Source organism: Cebus imitator, unplaced genomic scaffold (genome assembly GCF_001604975.1).
Source record: "Cebus imitator isolate Cc_AM_T3 unplaced genomic scaffold, Cebus_imitator-1.0 Scaffold54, whole genome shotgun sequence".
NCBI classification, from domain to species: Eukaryota; Metazoa; Chordata; class Mammalia; order Primates; family Cebidae; genus Cebus; species Cebus imitator.
In genome coordinates, this window is record NW_016107369.1 from 5077648 (window position 1) to 5096193 (window position 18546).

At 44.4% G+C, this 18546-nt stretch overlaps 2 protein-coding genes across 6 annotated transcripts in view; one reads left to right on the plus strand and one right to left on the minus strand.

Moving 5' to 3' along the window:
• The window catches only part of LIN52 (lin-52 DREAM MuvB core complex component), a 124398-nt gene extending 123598 nt beyond the window's left edge, over window positions 1-800 (minus strand). Inside the window, exon 1 of one of the 4 annotated variants that reach the window (XM_017528693.2) lies at window positions 555-752. In XM_017528693.2, the coding sequence (XP_017384182.1) occupies window positions 555-681 (127 nt within the window). In that variant the 5' untranslated portion in view covers window positions 682-752. Of the gene's footprint in view, window positions 1-554 lie in introns of all 4 variants that reach the window. The other 3 variants (XM_037738556.1, XM_017528695.2, XM_017528694.2) reach the window with 3 other exon arrangements.
• Window positions 801-976: 176 nt separating this feature from the next.
• LOC108304478 (methylmalonate-semialdehyde dehydrogenase [acylating], mitochondrial) overlaps window positions 977-18546 on the plus strand; it is a 19313-nt gene continuing 1743 nt past the window's right edge. The window contains exons 1-6 of one of the 2 annotated variants that reach the window (XM_017528692.2): window positions 977-1200; window positions 13820-13876; window positions 16153-16227; window positions 16403-16564; window positions 16793-16871; window positions 17197-17288. In XM_017528692.2, the coding sequence (XP_017384181.1) occupies window positions 1153-1200; window positions 13820-13876; window positions 16153-16227; window positions 16403-16564; window positions 16793-16871; window positions 17197-17213 (438 nt within the window). In that variant the 5' untranslated portion in view covers window positions 977-1152 and the 3' untranslated portion in view covers window positions 17214-17288. Of the gene's footprint in view, window positions 1201-13819; window positions 13877-16152; window positions 16228-16402; window positions 16565-16792; window positions 16872-17196; window positions 17572-18546 lie in introns of those variants that run through there. The other variant, XM_017528691.2, reaches the window with a different exon arrangement.

An 18546-nucleotide genomic window follows, 5' to 3' on the forward strand; every position in this document is an offset into this window, starting at 1 on the left:
TGAGGGGCCAAGAACGTCCCCCGCTTATCTTGCTGCCACGGCAGTGGTCCCAAACTGAAGAGACAGGAAAGAGATCATGTTTCTCTTGCGGTTCAGTATCGAGATGAGGTCAGCCAGCAGCCACTGCTAGAGTTTGTGAGAATCGTTCCATCCGTGCGCTCAATCAGAAGAAAACTGATCCTTCAGTGTGATACTCCAAGGAGGAGACTACTGTAAGGTACGTCCTTTCCTCCAGTATCATCTCCTCCGAGGCCCTCAGCCTCACCCAAATAGAGATAAGGAAGGACCAGGGCAACCCCCTGTCGTTTTACCCAAAGTGAGTCCCTCCCTAGTGCCCTCCTCCACACGCCTGGTACAGAGCAGGGAAACTGGGTACCTCCGGAGCTGCTGTGAAGAACCAGTGAGCTGAAGACGGCGATGGATCTCAAGAAAAAAGTAAAAGGGAAAGGAGAAGAGCCCAAGAAAGAAATGTATGTTCGAGGGGCAGAGACAGAGTAGACGTTGCCGGTAGAGCAAATGAGGCTGCAGGCAAAGATCTAGGAGCCGGCTCTTACCGTCTGTGGGAGACGCCATCTTCCAACCCATGTCACGTGACGTGGCCAACCGTCGGCGGGAAAACGAGGACCCATAAGCCACTCCCCCAAAGAGAAACCCTATCCCCAACTCGCAGCCTAGTCTCATTCCCTCGCCTCATAGGGCAATCTTTGCCTAGCCACGCCCCCAATGATAGCCACGCCCCTCACGCAGCTGTTGAGGTGGAGCGACTGCAAAATTCTTAGAGGGTCTTATTTACCTTTCTCAGTGAGAGGGCGGGGCCTCGGTTGCGCCCTTGGCCAATCGGAGTTCCGGGTTAGGGGGCGTCTTCCCCGTGTGCAGAGTATGGAGTGTCCAAGTCAGGGGCGTCTTCTCTACCTCCGCCAACAGCATTGGCTGAGGTGGGAGAGGGCGAGAGCTTTTTCGCTCCTGACCAATCACTTATTCACAGGACTAGGGTGTGAGGGGCGGAATCAGGTGTTAGTTCGCGTGACTGGCTGGAAAAAATAGTCCTCCCCACCAATGAGCAAGCCCGGCAGGATGGAGGGCGAGGCCTGGCAGCTATAGTGCTTCTGGGCAGTAGAGGCGCGGGGTCCTCAGCTAGGGCGGCCGAGAGCCATGGCGGCGGTGGTGGCGGCGGCGGCAGTGCGAGCCCGGATCCTGCAGGCGAGTGAGGGTGGCGCCAAGGGACCAAGAAGCCAGGACTTGAATCTTTTCCGTCCATTCCCTGAACCATCCTCGGGCGGGACCACCTTCTTGGCCCAGCCCCTTTTTGGCCGGACCTCGTGTTCCTGCGGCCCTGTCCCATGCTCAGCTCTCACTTCATACCCTCCCTTGTCCCGGATCCCACCCTGAGCTGTTACTCTTGGCCTTCCACCCTTTTACTCCTGAGCCTCCTCTTTTCTGGCTCTCGCCCACTCTCCTCCAGCCCTGCCCGGTCCCTGCTGTCACTTTCTTGCCCTCACCTCTCCATCCGCCCACCGTCTTTCCCTTTCACCTCTGCACCGGCCTTCTCTCTCTCCCCCGGGAACTACTCTTTTTGGTTACTCTGTCCCCTGCCGTGAGCGTCCAACGTTGCCATTGCTCCCTTCCCCCACCCTACTTCACTTTCCGTGATCCGAGGTAAGGGGGAGAGGGGACGCGAGGGGAGACGGTCAGTGTATGAACTTTGAATCTCCTTCTAGAAGTGTACTCCGGGTATTCACCAAAGGCAGCCATTTGCCAAGCCATTTTCCCCAAGTGTGGCTCTTTGTATTTTCCGTAGACTGGGTTGTGCCCTTTCTTGCCAAAACTTTCAGCTAAACTTTCTCTCAGCTAAGTTACAGTTTACATAGATAGGGCACATCTACATAGGGTAGATAAGGGCACCTAGTTAACGCTACCAGTGTGTTCCATGTACTTTCAAGGTACTAAACATCTTTAAAACAGGTGATAGGGCCGGGCGCGGTGGCTCAAGCCTGTAATCCCAGCACTTTGGGAGGCTAAGGCGGGTGGATCACGAGGTCAAGAGATCGAGACCATCCTGGTCAACATGGTGAAACCCCGTCTCTACTAAAAATACAAAAAATTAGCTGGGCATGGTGGTGCGTGCCTGTAATCCCAGCTACTCAGGAGGCTGAGGCAGGAGAATTGACTGAACCCAGGAGGCGGAGGTTGCGGTGAGCCGAGATCGCGCCATTGCACTCCAGCCTGGGCAACAAGAGCGAAACTCCGTCTCAAAAAAAAAGTAACTTTAAAAGTATAATGTGTCTAGGTGCAGTGACTCACATCTGCAACGTCAGCCCTTTGGAAGGCCTTGGTGGGATTGCTTGAGTTCAGGAATTTGAGACCACCCTGGGTCTCAACATAGCAAAACCGGTGTCAAAAAAAAAACGGGTGATAGAAAGTGGGAGCCAAGTAAGATAAGAAGTCAAAGTTCCCACTCCAAAATCAGCTCTTCTAGTGCCACACACCCTCATCATCTCTGCCCTTGGGGGATTGATTCCTCTCTGAAGCCAGCCAAAGGAGAAATGACAAAGCTACAGGAGTTGCATGCCTGAGACCTGTAATCTCCAACTCTGTTTATATAGTCTAGCAAGGATTTAGAGTGCAAGGCAGGATTTACTGCAGGCAAGAAACAAATCTGCAAGAAACAACATTGTCCTTCTTATTCATTACATCCAGTCTGAGAATTTCCCCTATATTGCTGGGCTTTTAGGTAATATTAGTATTCACCAGGTTTCAGTGAGTTCTACTACAGAAACTTGGGCATTTTTAAGATTCTTGGTAGAGTCAGCAAAGGTTCATGTTTAAATATGCTATTTAATGGGGACAGTACGAAAGATGAGTTTGAAGAGTTTGCCAGATGGTCTGGCCTCACTCATATTTCTTGCTTTGATCCTCATTCTGTTCTAGTATCTTTTTTTGGTAGCAGAAAAACAAAGTTTCCACCCTATATTTTTCTTACCAACTTCTTGAAATCTTTTACTGAAATTGGCTTTTTTCCTTTGCCTCTTCTTCCCCTCCCATCACAATGAGTCATTGAGAACCTTTAAAAAAAAGTATTTTGTCCTTTTCCGTCAAGGAGAAGAATCTCTTTCCATGTACTTTATTTCAGAAACAGCCACTATATTTGGAGAAACTTCTGAAGTGACTTGGAAAAGAACAGATAAAGTAATCCTCAGCCAACTAGGAGTTGTTGTAATGTGAAAATTTGATTAAAAGTGTGATAAAAAGTAGCCTAGAGGCCAGGCACTGTGGCTCATGCCTGTAATCCCAGTACTTTAGGAGGCCAAGGTGGATGGATCACCTGAAGTCAGGAGTTCAAGACAAGCCTGACCAACATGTTAAAACCCTGTCTCTACTAAAAATACAAAAATTTGCAGGGTGTGGTGGCGGGCATCTGTAATCCCAGCTACTTGGGAGGTTGAGGCAGAAGAATCACTTGAACCCGGGAGGCACAGGTTGCAGTGAGCTAAGATCATGTCATTGCACTCTAGCCTGAGTGACAGAGCAAGACTTCATCTTAAAAAAAAAAAAAATAGCCTAGATTCTGGCAGCCATGAATATTAGAGGACTATTAAATGGGATTTATAAAGAAAGGAGTTCAAGTTTTCAGTTATTTTAAGTATTCAGCTTATTTTTCTCTGCTTTGGAGAGTAGGAAAACTTAACCTAAAACTTCTCTCTTCTTCTTTGTGATATCATTCCCATTCAAAGACAAAGGAGTGTTTGAGACAGGATCTCGTTCTGTCACCCAGGCTGGAGTGCAGTGATGCAATCACAATTCACTGCAGCCTCTACCTCCCATGCTGAAGTGATTTTCCCACCTCAGCCTTCCAAGTAGCTGCAAAAACAGGCTGTGCCCCCATGCTGGCTAATTTTTGCATTTTTTGTAGAGACAGGGTTTTGCCATGTTGCCCAGGCTGGTCTTGAACTCCTAAACTCAAGTGATCCTCCCACCTCAGTGTCCCAAAGTGTTGAAACTACAGGCACGAACCAATGCACCGGGCAAAGAAAATTAGTCTTAAAGAGATGTAATGACTTGCGCTTTTGGTGATATGGTTACAGAACTAGTAAGTGATGGGGCGGGGAATTCAGAAGTTAAATCTTGCCATCTCTTTCTATGTTAGTCACTGACACAGGCTTTTAGTAAAATGCTCACTGAAAGCTCCTTTATTGTACTACAATAAGTACCTGGGATACTGTGGGGACTAGGGAAAGAGCCAAGTGTTGCAGGTCTAGCAGACCATGAACCAGGAGGGGAGGGAATTCCTAGTAAAGGATATAGCAAGTAGGAAATAAACATCTAGGGAGCAGAAGTTTGAGGTGACTGGAGACAGGATAGTTTCTTCAGCAACAATGCTAATGGGTGTTTCTTAGGAATTGAGGAAAAGACAGGAGATCAACCTGTCAAAAAACTGTGTAAGGCCAAATGTGGTGGCTCATGCCTGTAATCCCAGTACATTGGGAGGCCGAGGCAGGCAGATTATGAGGTCAGGAGTTCAAGACCAGCCTGGCCAACATGGTGAAACCCTGTCTCTACTAAAAATGCAAAAATTAGCCAGGCGTGGTGGCCAGCACCTGTAATCCCAGCTCCTTGGGAGGCAGAAAAATGGCTTCAACCTGGGAGGTGGAGGTTGAACTTAGCTGAGATCATGCCATTGCACTCCAACCTGGGGGACAAGAGTGAAACTTTGTTTCAAAAAAAAAAAAAACTGTATGAATATGTTTTATTATACCAGATGTAGTACTTTTTACGTCCTCTTAACAGCAGTGAAAAAATAAAATTTAAGTGGCCTAGAATGCTCAAGTTGGTTGATCAGTGCATTGTCTGCCCTATAATGAGAGAGTACTGAAAGAATATCAAATAATTGTTTGGTAAGTACTCGTTCTTTCATTCTGTAAAATATTACTATCAAGTACTTACTCTATTCCAGGAATCGTGCTAGGGGCTGGGGACACAACAGTCTAGTGATTTAAAAGGAGAGAAAATAATTAAACAAGCTGTTATTTCATAGTGTGAGATGAGGAATAAAGGAATTTGGGTGCTTTATGAACTTCACAATCAGGTGCTTACCATAGACCTGAAGTTGAAACTTCCTAGAGAAAGTGATGATGGCTGAGTGGGGACCTAAAGGAATAGGAGTGAGCCAGTCAAGAGAGAGAAGCCTGTGCAAGAGCAAAGAAAGCAAAATGCATGTGAAATGGCAGAGGATAGAGAGCAGGGAGGAAAGTAGCCAGCTATGTAATTAGAGAACAAAGATACTATGTAGCGTTTTCTAAGCAACATCAAGGGTAATGATTAGTCTTTTTCCCAAGGGCAGTGGAAAGCCAATGAAGAATTTTAAGCAAGGGAATAATCTGACCAGATTTATATTTTAGAAACACCCTCTGATTATGGGATGGAAACTAGATTCCAAAAGTTTAAGAGTAGGGTGGGTGCAATGGCTCAAGTCTGTAATCCCAACACTTTGGGTGGCCCAGGCAGGAGGATCACTTGAGCCTAAGAGTTCAAAACTGGCCCTGGCAAGATAGGGAGTCCCCATCTCTACAAAAAAAAACAAAATTTTTTTTTAATTAGCCGGGCATGGTGGCATGTGCCTCTCTAATCCTAGGAATTTGGGAGACTGAGGCAGGAGGATCACTTGATCCTGGGAGTGTGGTCCTGTGCACCTGTGGTCCCAGGTACTTGGGATAATAAGGCAGGAGGATCACCTAAGCCCCAGAGATTGAGGCTACACTGAGCCACAGCCTGGGTGACAGAGTGAGACTGTCTCACAAAAGAAAAAAAGAAAGAAAGAGGGGCGGGGAGGAAAGGAGGGAGGGAGAGAGGTGTTAGGAAGCTATTACTGAAGGTCAGGGGTATCATCTGAAGAGGAGAATTCTGGTCAAGTGAGAGACAATGTTTGTAGAGACCAGGATAATGGCAGGAGGGCTAGAGGAAAGTTATGTGTTTCAAACAATTCTAGGACAGATTGCCAGGAGTTTTTTGATTCTCTGCAGAGAGTGGAAAAAATTGGAAGAGTACTTGGGTTTCTCCTTGGGCAATTTGGTAAAGAGTAGCCCCATTTACCGAGAGGTGAGCTATAGGAGGCATAGCAAATTGGTGCAAGGAAGATACAGAGTTTAGCTTTTGGTTTTTTTTGTTTTTTAGACAGAGTCTTACTCTGTCACCCAGGCTGGAGTGCAGTGGCACAATCACAGCTTACTGTAGCCTCGCTCTCCTGGGCTTAGGTGATCCTCCTGCCTTATTGTCCCAAGTACCTGGGACCACAGGTGCACACAACCACGCCTAGCTAATTTTTTTTTTTTTTTTAGACATAATTTCACTCTTGTTGCCCAGGCTTGAGTGCAATGGCATGATCTCGACTCACTGCAACTTCTGCCTCCCAGGTTCAAGAGATTCTCCTGCCTCAGCCTCCCGAGTAGCTGGGACAACAGGTGTGTGCCGCCATGCCAGGCTAATTTTTTATATTTTTAGCAGAGATGAGGTTTCACCATGTTAGTCAGGCTGGTCTCAAACTCCTGACCTCAGGTGATCCACCCACCTCGGCCTCCCAAAAGTGCTGGGATTACAGGTGAGCCACCATGCCTGGCCCATGCCTAGCTAATTTTTAAAATTATCTGTAGAGGCCAGGTGATGTGGCTCACGCTTGTAATCCCCACACTTTGGGAGGCTGAGATGGGTGGATCACTTGAAGTCAGGAGTTCGACACCAGTCTGGCCAACATGGCACAACTCCATCTCTACTAAAAATACAAAAAATTAGCCAGGTATGGTGGTACATGCCTGTAATCACAGCTATTCGGAAAGCTTAGGCAGCAGAATCACCTGAACCCGGAAGGTAGAGGTTGCAGTAAGCTGAGATTGCACCATTGCACTCCAGCCTGAGCGACAGAGCAGGATCTTTCAGTGTAGCCCAGGCAGGTCTTAAACTCCTGGACTCAAGTGATCTTCCCACCTCGGCCTTCCAAATTACAGGATTATAGGAATGAGGTACTGTGCCCAGCCACCTCTTTTAACATGTGCCTAAGTAACATCCAAATAGAGATGTGGTAAAGATAATTACGTGGGTATCATCTGAAGGGGAAAATTCTGGCCAAGGACTCAAGAGTTCTGCATCATCAGGATCTAGATAGTTAAGCCATGAGAATTGATAAAATCACCCAAGGAGCATATACAGAATGAGAAGAAAAGAAGGCCGAGGACCAAGCCTTGAGAAACTTAAAGAGTTAGTGGCTACCTGGTACAATGGCTCACAACTGTAATCCCAACACTTTGAGAGGCCAAGACAAATCACTTGAGGTCAGGAGTTCAAGACCAACCTGGCCAACATGGTGAAACCCTGTCTTTACTAAAAATACAAAAATTTGGCCAGGTGCAGGGGCTCATACCTATAATCCCAACACTTTAGGAGGCCAAGGCAGGCAGATGGCTTGAGGTCAGGAGTTTGAAACCAGCCTGGCCAACATGGTGAAACCCTGTCTCTACTAAAAATACAAAAAGTTAGCTAGCATGGTGGCGCATGCCTGTAATCCCAGCTCCTCAGGAGGCTAAGGCAGGAGAATCTCTTGAACCCTGGAGGTGGAGGTTGCAGTGAGCTGAGATCGCGCCACTGCACTCCAGCCTGGGTGACAGAGCGAGACTGTCTCAAAAAAAAAGAAAAAAAGAAAAAAAAATTAGCTAGGCATGGTGGTGTAAGCCTGTAATCCCAGCTACTCGGGAATCTGAGACACGAGAATCACTTGAAACTAGGAGGCGGAGATTGCAATGAGCCCAGATCATCCGACTGCACTCCAGCCTGGGTGACAGAGTAAAAAAAAAAAAGGGGGGGGGAGAATTAATGGCCAAATAGAGGAGAAGTCAACAAAAGAGGCACCAGAGCATCACAGAAGGCAGATGAAAAGGGGGTTCAGGAAGAGGACATGGTTAACCATATCACCTCTGCTGAGCAGTCAAGTACAAGGAACACTAGGAAAGGTCCATAGGATATAGGAGATCACTGGTGTTCACTCATGAAGGTTGGAGTAGAGTGAAGAGTTGTGAGAGATGAGGAAATAAAATTAGTGGAGAACCCTTTCAAGAAGTTTGGCTTTTAAGAAGACAGTGGTTAAGAGATGGGGATTTGGGCTTGGGAAAGAAGCAGGATTTTTTTTTTAGTATAATATGCTAATAAAGGGCCTCTTGGATGTAGAGAGGTTTGCAGTATAGTAAAGAAGGATAATTGATAGAAGTTTCTGAGCCTTTGGGATGGAAGACTGGCTTTAGAGCACTGGTGCAGTGGTTAGCTTTTGACAGAATAACAGCTGGGCGCAGTGGCTCATGCCAGTAATTTCAGCACTTTGGGAGGCCATGACAGGAAGAATTGCTTGACTCCAAGAGTGTGAGACTAGCCTGAGCAAAACAGCACACTCTGTCTCTACAAAAATAAAAGGAAATGACCGGGCGGGGTGGCTCATGCCTGTAATCCCAGCACTTTGGGAGGCTAAGGCAGGTGGATCACCTGAGGTCAGGAATTTGAGACTAGCCTGACCAACAAGGCGAAACCCCGTCTCTACTAAAAATACAAAAATTAGCTGGGCATGGTGGCAGGCACCTGTAATCCCAGCTACTCGGGAGGCTGAGGCAGGGAGAATTGCTTGAACAGGTGAGGCAGAGGTTGCAGTGAACCGAGATTGTGCTATTGCACTCCAGCTTGAGTGACAGAGCAAGACTCTGACTCAAAAATAATAATAATAATAACAAATAATAAAAGCAAACTAGCTGGGTGTGGTGGTGCGTGCCTGTAGTCACAGCTACTTGGGAGGCTGAGGCAGGACGATGGTTGAGCCCAGGAGGTGGAGGGTATGATCATGCCACTGTATTCCAGCCTAGGAGATAGTACAAGACCCTGTCTCAAAAAAAAAAGCGTATTCTTCTTCATATTCCTCTTCATCCAGTCCACACATACCGATCATGCACCACTGTCTCAGTCACTTTTCCTGCATGGAGCTTGCTGGGTACCTTCTCCATTCGGTAGAGTTCTACTAGGAAGTTGTAGGTTTGCTGCTAGGAAGTCGAGACGCTCTCATCTGATGGTTTCTGTGTGCTCTGAAGTAAGAAAAACAAAGTCAGCTCCTGAAAGGGCAAGAGGAAGTAGTAGAGTTGGGAGTTTTAAGATAAAGCTGGGCCAGGCGCAGTGGCTCACACCTGTAATCCCAGCACTTTGGGGGTCAAAGGTGGGCAGATCACCTGAGGTTGGGAGTTTGAGACCAGCCTGACCAACATGGAGAAACCCTGTCTCTACTTAAAAAAAAAAAAAAATTAGATGAGCATGCTGGTGCATGCCTGTAATCCCAGCTACTTGGGAGGCTGAGGCAGGAGACTCACTTGAACCCGGGAGACGGAGGTTGCACCATTGCATTCTAGCCTGGGCAACAAGAGAGAAACGTCATCTCAAAAATAATAATAATAATAATAATAAGCATTTATTTATTATTTATAGAGATGGGGTCTTATGTTGCCCAAGCTGGTCTTGAACTGGGCTCAAGAGATCCTCCTGCCTCAGTTTCCTGAGTAGTTGGGACTACAGGCACAAGCTACCATGTGATTATTTACAATGACATAACAATAATATTTAATGAGTACCAACTTTGTGCTAACTACTTTTCCATAACTGGACAGTCCTGATCAATTATAATTCTTAACTCTGTAAAGCAGGTGAACAAGTTGGATACAGTGTCTACCCTCCTGAAACTGACCATCTTTCTTGGTAACAGATAAGTTACCTAGGTACTATGGTTTGGATATGATTGGTTTGTCTCCACCAAAACTAATGTTGAAATTTAATCTCCAGTGTGGTGGTGTTGGGACCTAATGGGAGGTGTTTGGGTCATGGAGGTGGATCCCTCATGAATGGCTTGATGCTGTACTGAGTGAATTCCTGCTCTTTTGAGACTGGATTAGTTCCCATGGGAATGGATTAGTTCCTGTGAAAGTGGGCTATAAAGCCAGGATACCCCTCCTGTGTTGCTTCTTCAAACAGGACTGCTTCCCCTTTGATCTTCTCTGTTATGACACAGGACAGAAGCCAGGGCCATTCCCTTGAACTTCCCAGCCTGCAGAATCATGAACTAAATAAACTACTTTTCCTTATAAATTATCCAGTCCTGGGTATTTTGTTATGGCAACACAAAACGGACTGAGACACCAAACATTTACAACACAGAGAGATAAGCCTGAAAGGGGAAGTATTAGCTGCAATGGGAGGACAAAAAAACTCTCTTTAAAAAAAATTTTTTTTAATTTTTATTTTTTTATAGAGATGGGGTTTCACCATGTTGGTCAGGTTGGTCTTGAACTCCTGACCTCATGATCCTCCCGCCTCGGCCTCCCAAAGTGCTGGGATTACAGGTATGAGCCACCGCGCCCGGCCAAAAAACCCTCTTAACCTAGTTTGGGGTAGGAAGCAAACAGCAGTGGGTTTCTATTTTATTCAGCAGATATTTACTGAACACCTACTACCCACCAGGTACTATGTTGGTATTGGGAACATGGCTGTAAAGAAGACATGATGGGCTCTGAGAGAGTGTCAGTGGTTTGAAATGGCTTTGGTAGGGAATAGGAGAGCAAGCAAATGAGGTATTTGGAAGGATTGTCTGCTGGACCAAAGGACCACCACCTTTTCCCCTGGGCAGTGCTGCAGGCACCAGCCCTAAACTATGTGGTTAACCAAGTCCCTTTTCGGGCAAGATAAAAGATAATTAGATTGCAGCTTTCCTTTATATCCCAGTCCTGGGTACTTTCGTTTGCTCATTTAAATCATTGATTTAAGTATGTCTTAAATCAACTTTGATAACATATAGGCTGGGGCAGTGGCTTGCACCTGTAATCCCAGGACTTTGGGAGGCCGAGGCAGGTGGATCGCCTGAGGTCAGGAGTCGAGACCAGCCAGGTTAAGGTGATGAAACCTTGTCTCTACTAAAAATTTAAAAATAATTAGCTGGGCATGGTGGCAGGTGTCTGTAATCTCAGCTACTCAGGAGGCTAAGGCAGGACAATTGCTTGAACCCTGGAGGTGAAGGTTGCAATGAGCCAAGATCATGCCAGTGTACTTCAGCTTAGGCTACAAGAGCAAAACTCCATCTCAAAAAAAAAAAAAAAAAAAAAAAAAAAAAAAAAAAAAAAAAACACAAAAAAAAAAAAAAAAAAAAAAAAAAAAAAAAGCCAGGCATGGTGGCTCACACCTGTAATCCCAGCACTTTGGGAAGCCAAGGTGGGCAGATCATGAGGTCAGGAGTTTGAGACCAGCCTGGACAAAACAGTGAAACCCCATCTCTACTAAAAATAATTAGCTGGGCATGGTAGTGGGTGCCTGTAATCCCAGGTACTCTAGAGGCTGAGACAGGAGAATGGCTTGAACCTGGGAGGCAGAGGCTGCAGTGAGCCCAGATGGTGCCACTGCATTCCAGCCTGGGCGACAGAGCTAGACTTGTTCTCAAAAAAAAAGAAAAAAAAAGTAGACGGGCGTGGTGGCGGACACCTATAATCTGAGCTACTTGGCAGGCCGAGGCAGGAGAATTACTTGAACACAGGAGGCAGAGGTTGCAGTGAGCTGAGACCATGACACTGCACTCCAGTCTGGGCGAAACTCCATNAGACAGAATTTCACTCTTGTTGCCCAGGCTGAAATGCGATGGTGAGATACCGGCTCACTGCAACCTCCGCCTGCCAGATTCAAGTGATTCTTCCACCTCAGACTCCTGAGTAGCTGGGATTATAGGCATGCATCACCACACCGGGCTAATTTTGTATTTTTAGTAGAGATGGAGTTTCTCCATGTTAGTTAGGCTGGTCTCGAACTCCTGATATCAGGTGATCCGCCCGCCTCAGCCTCCCAAAATGCTGGGATTACAGGCATGAGCCACCACACCCGGGCTATACAGACATTTTTTTAGGGAGTTGCAATTTGAGAGTTATCTTGTTGAAACTGATCTTCCCTCCCTATTTACTGATTTTACTCCATCAAATATTATCTATCCAACACATTTTTTCCTATAACATACTTATAGCATTTCAATAAGTATGTATAGCATTTTCCTATAACATACTTATAGCATTTCAATAAAGCTTATTTCAGCTTTGCTAAAATAAAAGACGTAAAACAATCTGTACATAAAAAATGCAGTTTGATAAGTTTTAACATTTGTATACACCTGTGAAAACATCATCACAGTCAACATAATGAACATGTGTCCATCACCCCAAGAAGTTTCCCTCTTCATCCCCAGGTAACTACTGTTCTGTTTTCTGATGTTACAGACTTTTGTTTGCATTCTCTGGTATTACATAAATAGAATCATACAGTATGTACTCTTATTATCTAACTTCTGTCTCTTGCCATAATTACTATGATTATTTGTATTGCATGTATCAGTAGTTCAATCCTTTTTTTGCTGAGTAGTATTCCAGTGTATAAATATACCATATTCGTTTCCTTATTCATCCATCCCATGGTGGACATTGGGTTGCTTCCAAGTTTTGGGCTACTACAAATTTTAAAGGTCTTATGAACATTCATTTTTCATGTATCTGTATGGACATATTTTAATTGCATTTGGTTATATACCATTTGATTTATACTTACATCGATTACATACTCTTATTTATAGTATATTTATATTTACCTTGATTTTAGTTTGTTTTTAATTTTTTTTTTTTTTTTTTTTTTTTTTTTTTTTTTNAAGACGGGGTTTCACCATGTTGGTCAGGCTGGTCTTGAACTCCTGACCTCAGGTGATCCGCCCACCTTGGCCTCCAAAGTGCTTGGATTACAGGTGTGAGCCACCATACCCGGCCTAAATTTTTTTTGAGACAGGGTCTCTCTCTGTCTCCCTGGCTGGAGTGCAGTGGCACAATCAAGGCTCACTGCAGCCTCAACCTCCTGGGCTGAAGCAATCAGCCTACCTAATAGCTGGGACCACAGGCATGCGCCACCACTGCCTGGCTAATTTTTGTATTTTTTGTGGACAAGGTCTTCCCATGTTGCCCAGGCTGGTCTTGAACACCTAGACTTAAGTGATCCACCCGTCTCAGCTTCCCAAAGTGCTGAGATTACAGGCGTGAGTCACCATGCCCAGCACATTGATTTTATATAATCTTAAATTCAGTACCTATTGTGTTAGATACCATGCTAAGTATTTTCTTATTGTTAGAATTATGGTATATTTGCCAGGCCCAAGTTAGGAAAATACAATGACAAAAAGATTTTTTTTGATCAGTACTATCCTGGGAATATAGGACATGATTATTTTGGTTTATTGTTTGTTCATAGTTTGCTGTGTGTCATAGATTCATCTTTTCTCTTTTTTTTTTTTTTTTTTTTTTGAGACAGAGTCTCACTCTGTCACCCAGACTGGAGTGCAGTGGCATGATCTTGGCTCATTACAACTTCTGCCTCCCGAGTTCAAGTGATTCTCTTGCCTCAGCCTCCCAAGCAGCTGAGACTACAGGCTCGTGCTGCCACACCCAGCTAATTTTTTGTATTTTTAGTAGAGATGGGGTTTTACCATGTTAGCCAGGATGGTCTCTATCTCTTGACCTCATGATCTGCCTGCCTTGGCCTCCCAAAGTGCTGGGATTACAGGCATGAGCTACCGCGCCCAGCCCCATCTTTTCTCTTTATATGGCCTTTGAGAGTAAACATCAAGTCCTTTTCCATACCCCCACAGTAGCTAGTATGATATTCAGCATATAGCAGCTATTTGCTAAATTTTAAATAACTTTCTGCTCTCATTTACCAAAATAATCATTCTTTTGCCTTATAGGTTTCTTCCAAAGTGAAATCCCCCTGGTATTCAGCGTCTCCCTTCTCTTCTTCAGTGGTGAGTTTATTTGGCATAAAAGTTGACTTCTGAGAAGGAAAATTGACTGTAAAATTCAGTATAGTTTTTGGGTATCTCTATTCATCTTCTTTATGTAATTGTTATGAGAGTGTATGTGAAACTTTCTATCTTGGTTTTCTTTTCTAATATTAGATCTATATAGTAAGCATTGTCAATATTGCAAGACAGTCTTTATGATTTTAATGGCTACAATAATATTCTATCAAATAGTTATAGCCTGAATTAATAGTTTCCCTGTATAAACTTTAGATTGCTTCAGTTTTCCATATTATAAAACAAACATTTATTTATATAGTTTTTTGTTCCTTCTGGATTATTTCCCTCCTGAAATAGGATTACTGTGTCAAAAGATATAAACATTTTCATGGCTCCTGGAGATTACACTGACCCTGCCAGATAGTTGTCTTCTTCTTAACAACCTTTAAAGTGGTTTTTACAGATCATTTGTCTGTCAACCACTTCAAGTACCTAAAATCTAATAAATAAGAACTATTGCTCAAAATTCTTTCCATATAGAAGTATGCACACACTGTACCACAGTAGATCTTCACAATTTTTTGGTTCACAGACTGCTTTAAAAATTTGGTGAAAGAGGCTGGGCACAGTGGCTGACACCTGTAATCCCAGCACTTTGGGAGGCTGAGGCGGGTGGATTGCCTGAGCTCAGGAGTTCAAGACCAGCCTGGGTGACATGGTGAAACCCCATCTCTACAAAAAATTAGCTAGGTGTGGTGGTGCACACCTATGGTCCCAGCTCCTTGTGGGAGGGTGAGGTGAGAGGGCTGCTTGAGCCTGGGAGGCAGAGGATACAGTAAGCCAAGATTGTACCACTGTACTCCAACCTGGGTGACAAAGTGAGACCACATCTAAAAAAGAAAAAAAAATTAGTGAAAGTGAGCTATATCTCAGAAAAAATACATAGAAACATTAAAAAAATTTTTTTTTTCTTTTCGAGATGGAGTCTTGCTCTATTGCCCAGGCTGGAGTGCAGTGGCATGATCTCAGCTGACTACAATCTCTGCCTGCCAGGTTCAAGCAATTCTCCTGCCTCAGCCTCTCGAGTAGCTGGGATTATAGGCGCACACCACCAAACCCAGCTAATTTTTGTATTTTTAGTACAGACAGGGTTTCACCATGTTGGCCAGACTGGTCTTGAACTCCTGACCTCAGGTGATCCACCTGCCTCGGCCTCCCAAAGTACTGGGATTACAGGTGTGAGCAACTGTGCCTGGCCAAAAATCTTTTGATCATAAAGGTAATATATGCTCACAATAATGTAACAGTCAGCTGGGCCAAAAAGTCATAATAGCTAATCTTTGTTAACAGGTTGCTGCTTTTTCAGTATAAGCTTCACAATGTCATGTTTCCAGTCATGAAGTTCCAGTGTATGAATAGCAGGAGTTTCCCATTCTGAGAGAGATCACAGTATCAAGAGGCTCTGCCATATCTTAATAGATACTACACACTGGGCATGATGACTCACGATGTAATCCCGGCACTTTGAGAGAGCTGGATAGATCACTTGAGCCCAGGAGTTTGAGACCAGCTGGGCAACATGGCCAAGCCCTGTCTCTACCAAAAATACAAAAAATTAGCTGGGCATGGTAGCATGTGCCTACAGTCCCAGCTGCTCAGGAGGCTGAAGTAGGAGAATTGCCTAAGCCCTGGGGGTTGAGGCTGCAATGAGTCATGATCATGCCACTGTACTCCAACCTGGATGACAGGGTGAGACCGTATCTCAAAAAATAAAAATAAACAAGGGCCAGGTGCAGAGGCTTACGCCTGTAATCCTAGCACTTTGGGAAGCTGAGGTGGGTGGATCACCTGAGGTCAGGAGTTTGAGACCAGCCTGGCCAATATGGTGAAACCCCATCTCTACTAAAAATACAAAAACTAGCCGGGTGTTGTGGCAGGCACCTGTAATCCCAACTACTTGAGAGGCTGAGGCAGGAGAATCGCTTGAACCCGGGAAGCAGAGGTTGCAGTGAGCTGCAATCATGCCATTGCACTCCAGCCTGGGTGACAAGAGCAAAACTGTGTCTCCAAAAAAAAATAAGTAAACACAGACACATACACACACGCACACACACAATAGACAAAGATATTATGTGTCTCTGTGTCCCTTTCCTAGTGGGAACATTTCTAAAGACTAGAAGATTCCATTATCAACCTGTTTTCTTTCCTTTTGGTGAAAGGGAGAGGGAAAAATAAAGCTATTAACTAATACAAAGTTTCATGTTTTTTTTTTTTTTCAGCCAACTGTAAAGCTCTTCATTGATGGGAAATTTGTTGAATCCAAAAGTGACAAATGGATCGATATCCACAACCCAGTAAGCGAAGCTGCTTTAGGACTTCAACTTAATGAGCCTAGAATTATAGGGAAATGATAGGCAAGTAGGAACCTGGGTGTCTGTTATAAAGCACATAGTGCCACTTCTGTGAATAGATGTGCAGTGAAGAAAGTGAGTCAGGGGCAAAGGATCATGTGCTTATTTTTCTCATCAGGCCACCAATGAGGTAATTGGTCGGGTCCCTCAGGCCACCAAGGCAGAAATGGATGCAGCCATTGTTTCCTGCAAACGTGCTTTTCCTGCATGGGCAGACACTTCAATATTAAGCCGTCAGCAGGTCTTGCTCCGATATCAACAACTTATTAAAGAAAACTTGGTATGAAATCTGAATGGTATGCTTTTCCAAACTGTTGCCTAGGGCATGTTTGTCACTCTCACAGAGACTTTTTCAGCGACCCTCCCTAACTCTGCAGTAGGCAGAGACGTTGATCATGTCTCTCCCCCTTGTACTGCATCTCTTCCAGTCTTATTCTTCCTTGGCTATCTGAGAATTTAAAAGAGGAACATTCTTTCATTAATTTCTATTTATGTGTTTTCTCAATAGAAAGAAATTGCCAAGTTAATCACATTGGAACAAGGGAAGACCCTAGCTGATGCTGAAGGAGATGTATTTCGAGGCCTTCGTAAGCTGGGAGCCCCTTATGGGACTTTTGGGAAGGAGCAAAGGAAGATGGGAGGCAAAGATCCCAGAATGGGAGGTTGCTTCTTCCTTTATATAAATTTTGCCATCCCATGATATCTTTTTTAATACTAATGAAAAATGGCAGTACTCAGTATCCCTAAGACTGAATTACTTTACTCTTTACTCAAATGATCTTCCAGTCGGTATATATGTATTGCTGTATTTTCCCATTCAGAGAATCTCATTTTGCACAAACCCTTAACTTGGAAGGTCCAGTCAGTGTACCCTGCATCCCTTCATTGGCCTGAGCCACTCTCTGTCCTCAGGGCTGAAGAGAACATGACAAAGCTAACTAGTACACAGTGTGGAGAGCTGATGGCCTGACTTCTGTGTTCCAGAGGTGGTTGAGCATGCCTGTAGTGTGACATCCCTCATGATGGGAGAGACCATGCCATCCATCACCAAAGACATGGACCTTTATTCCTACCGTCTGCCTCTGGGAGTGTGTGCAGGCATTGCTCCATTCAATTTTCCCGCCATGATCCCCCTTTGGATGTTTCCCATGGCGATGGTGTGTGGAAATACCTTCCTAATGAAACCATCCGAGCGAGTCCCTGGAGCAACTATGCTTCTTGCTAAGTTGCTCCAGGATTCTGGTGCCCCTGATGGAACATTAAATATCATCCATGGACAACATGAAGGTAATTGCCCTTCTACATATGGCTATGTAATCTGACTACCAAAAAATTAAGGTGTTGAGTGATGATTGGATGTTTTAGCATAAGGAACCTACTTGTAAGGAGAAAAGGATTTACTCATTTTAACCTCCATATTTGTTGATGATTTTGCCATCTTCGTGCACTGAGGTAAATGACAGGGGAATAGCAGTGCTTCTGGTCCTGCAGTACATAATGGGACACTAGAAATCTGAATTAGGGCTAGATACAGATGAGATTAAAAATAAATTTTTTTCATGAGGATATTTAACTCAGATAATTTGTAGATCTCAGAGATACTGAAGGCCTTCTGATTCATGTAATAATAGCTAACACTTAAATAGTGCTTCTGTGTGTCAAGCACTGCTCCTAGTGCTTTTTATATATTATTTAATCTTTATAATCACACTTTGACTTAGATATTATTTTTCTATTTTTCAGAAGAGAAAAATGAGACATAGTGAAATTAAGTAATTAGCCCAAAGTCACAGTGCTAGAAAATGTCAAAGCCAGGATGTGTATACCCATCCAGGAAGACTGACTGATTTTTGCTTTAAAAATTATGCTATATTACCTCTCACATGAGGGCACAATAGTATTTGAGTGTCCTAGTACATAGCTGCCATTGAGGAAATATTGTTTTGTTCTGTTTTGTTTTGTTTTTTGAGACAGAGAAAGAGTCTTGCTGTGTCACCCAGGCTGGAGTGCAGTGGTGCAATCTCGGCTCACTGCAATCTCCACCTCCCAGGTTCAAGCAATTCTCCTGCCTCAGCCTCCTGAATAGGTGGATTACAGGCATCCAGCTAATTTTGGTATTTTAGTAGAGACAGCGTTTCACCTTGTTGGTCAGGCTGGTCTCAAACTCCTAATCTCAGGTGATCTACCTGCCTTGGCCTCCCAAAGTGCTGGGATTACAGGTGTGAGCCACCGTGCATGGCCTATTATTATTCTTTTTTTTTT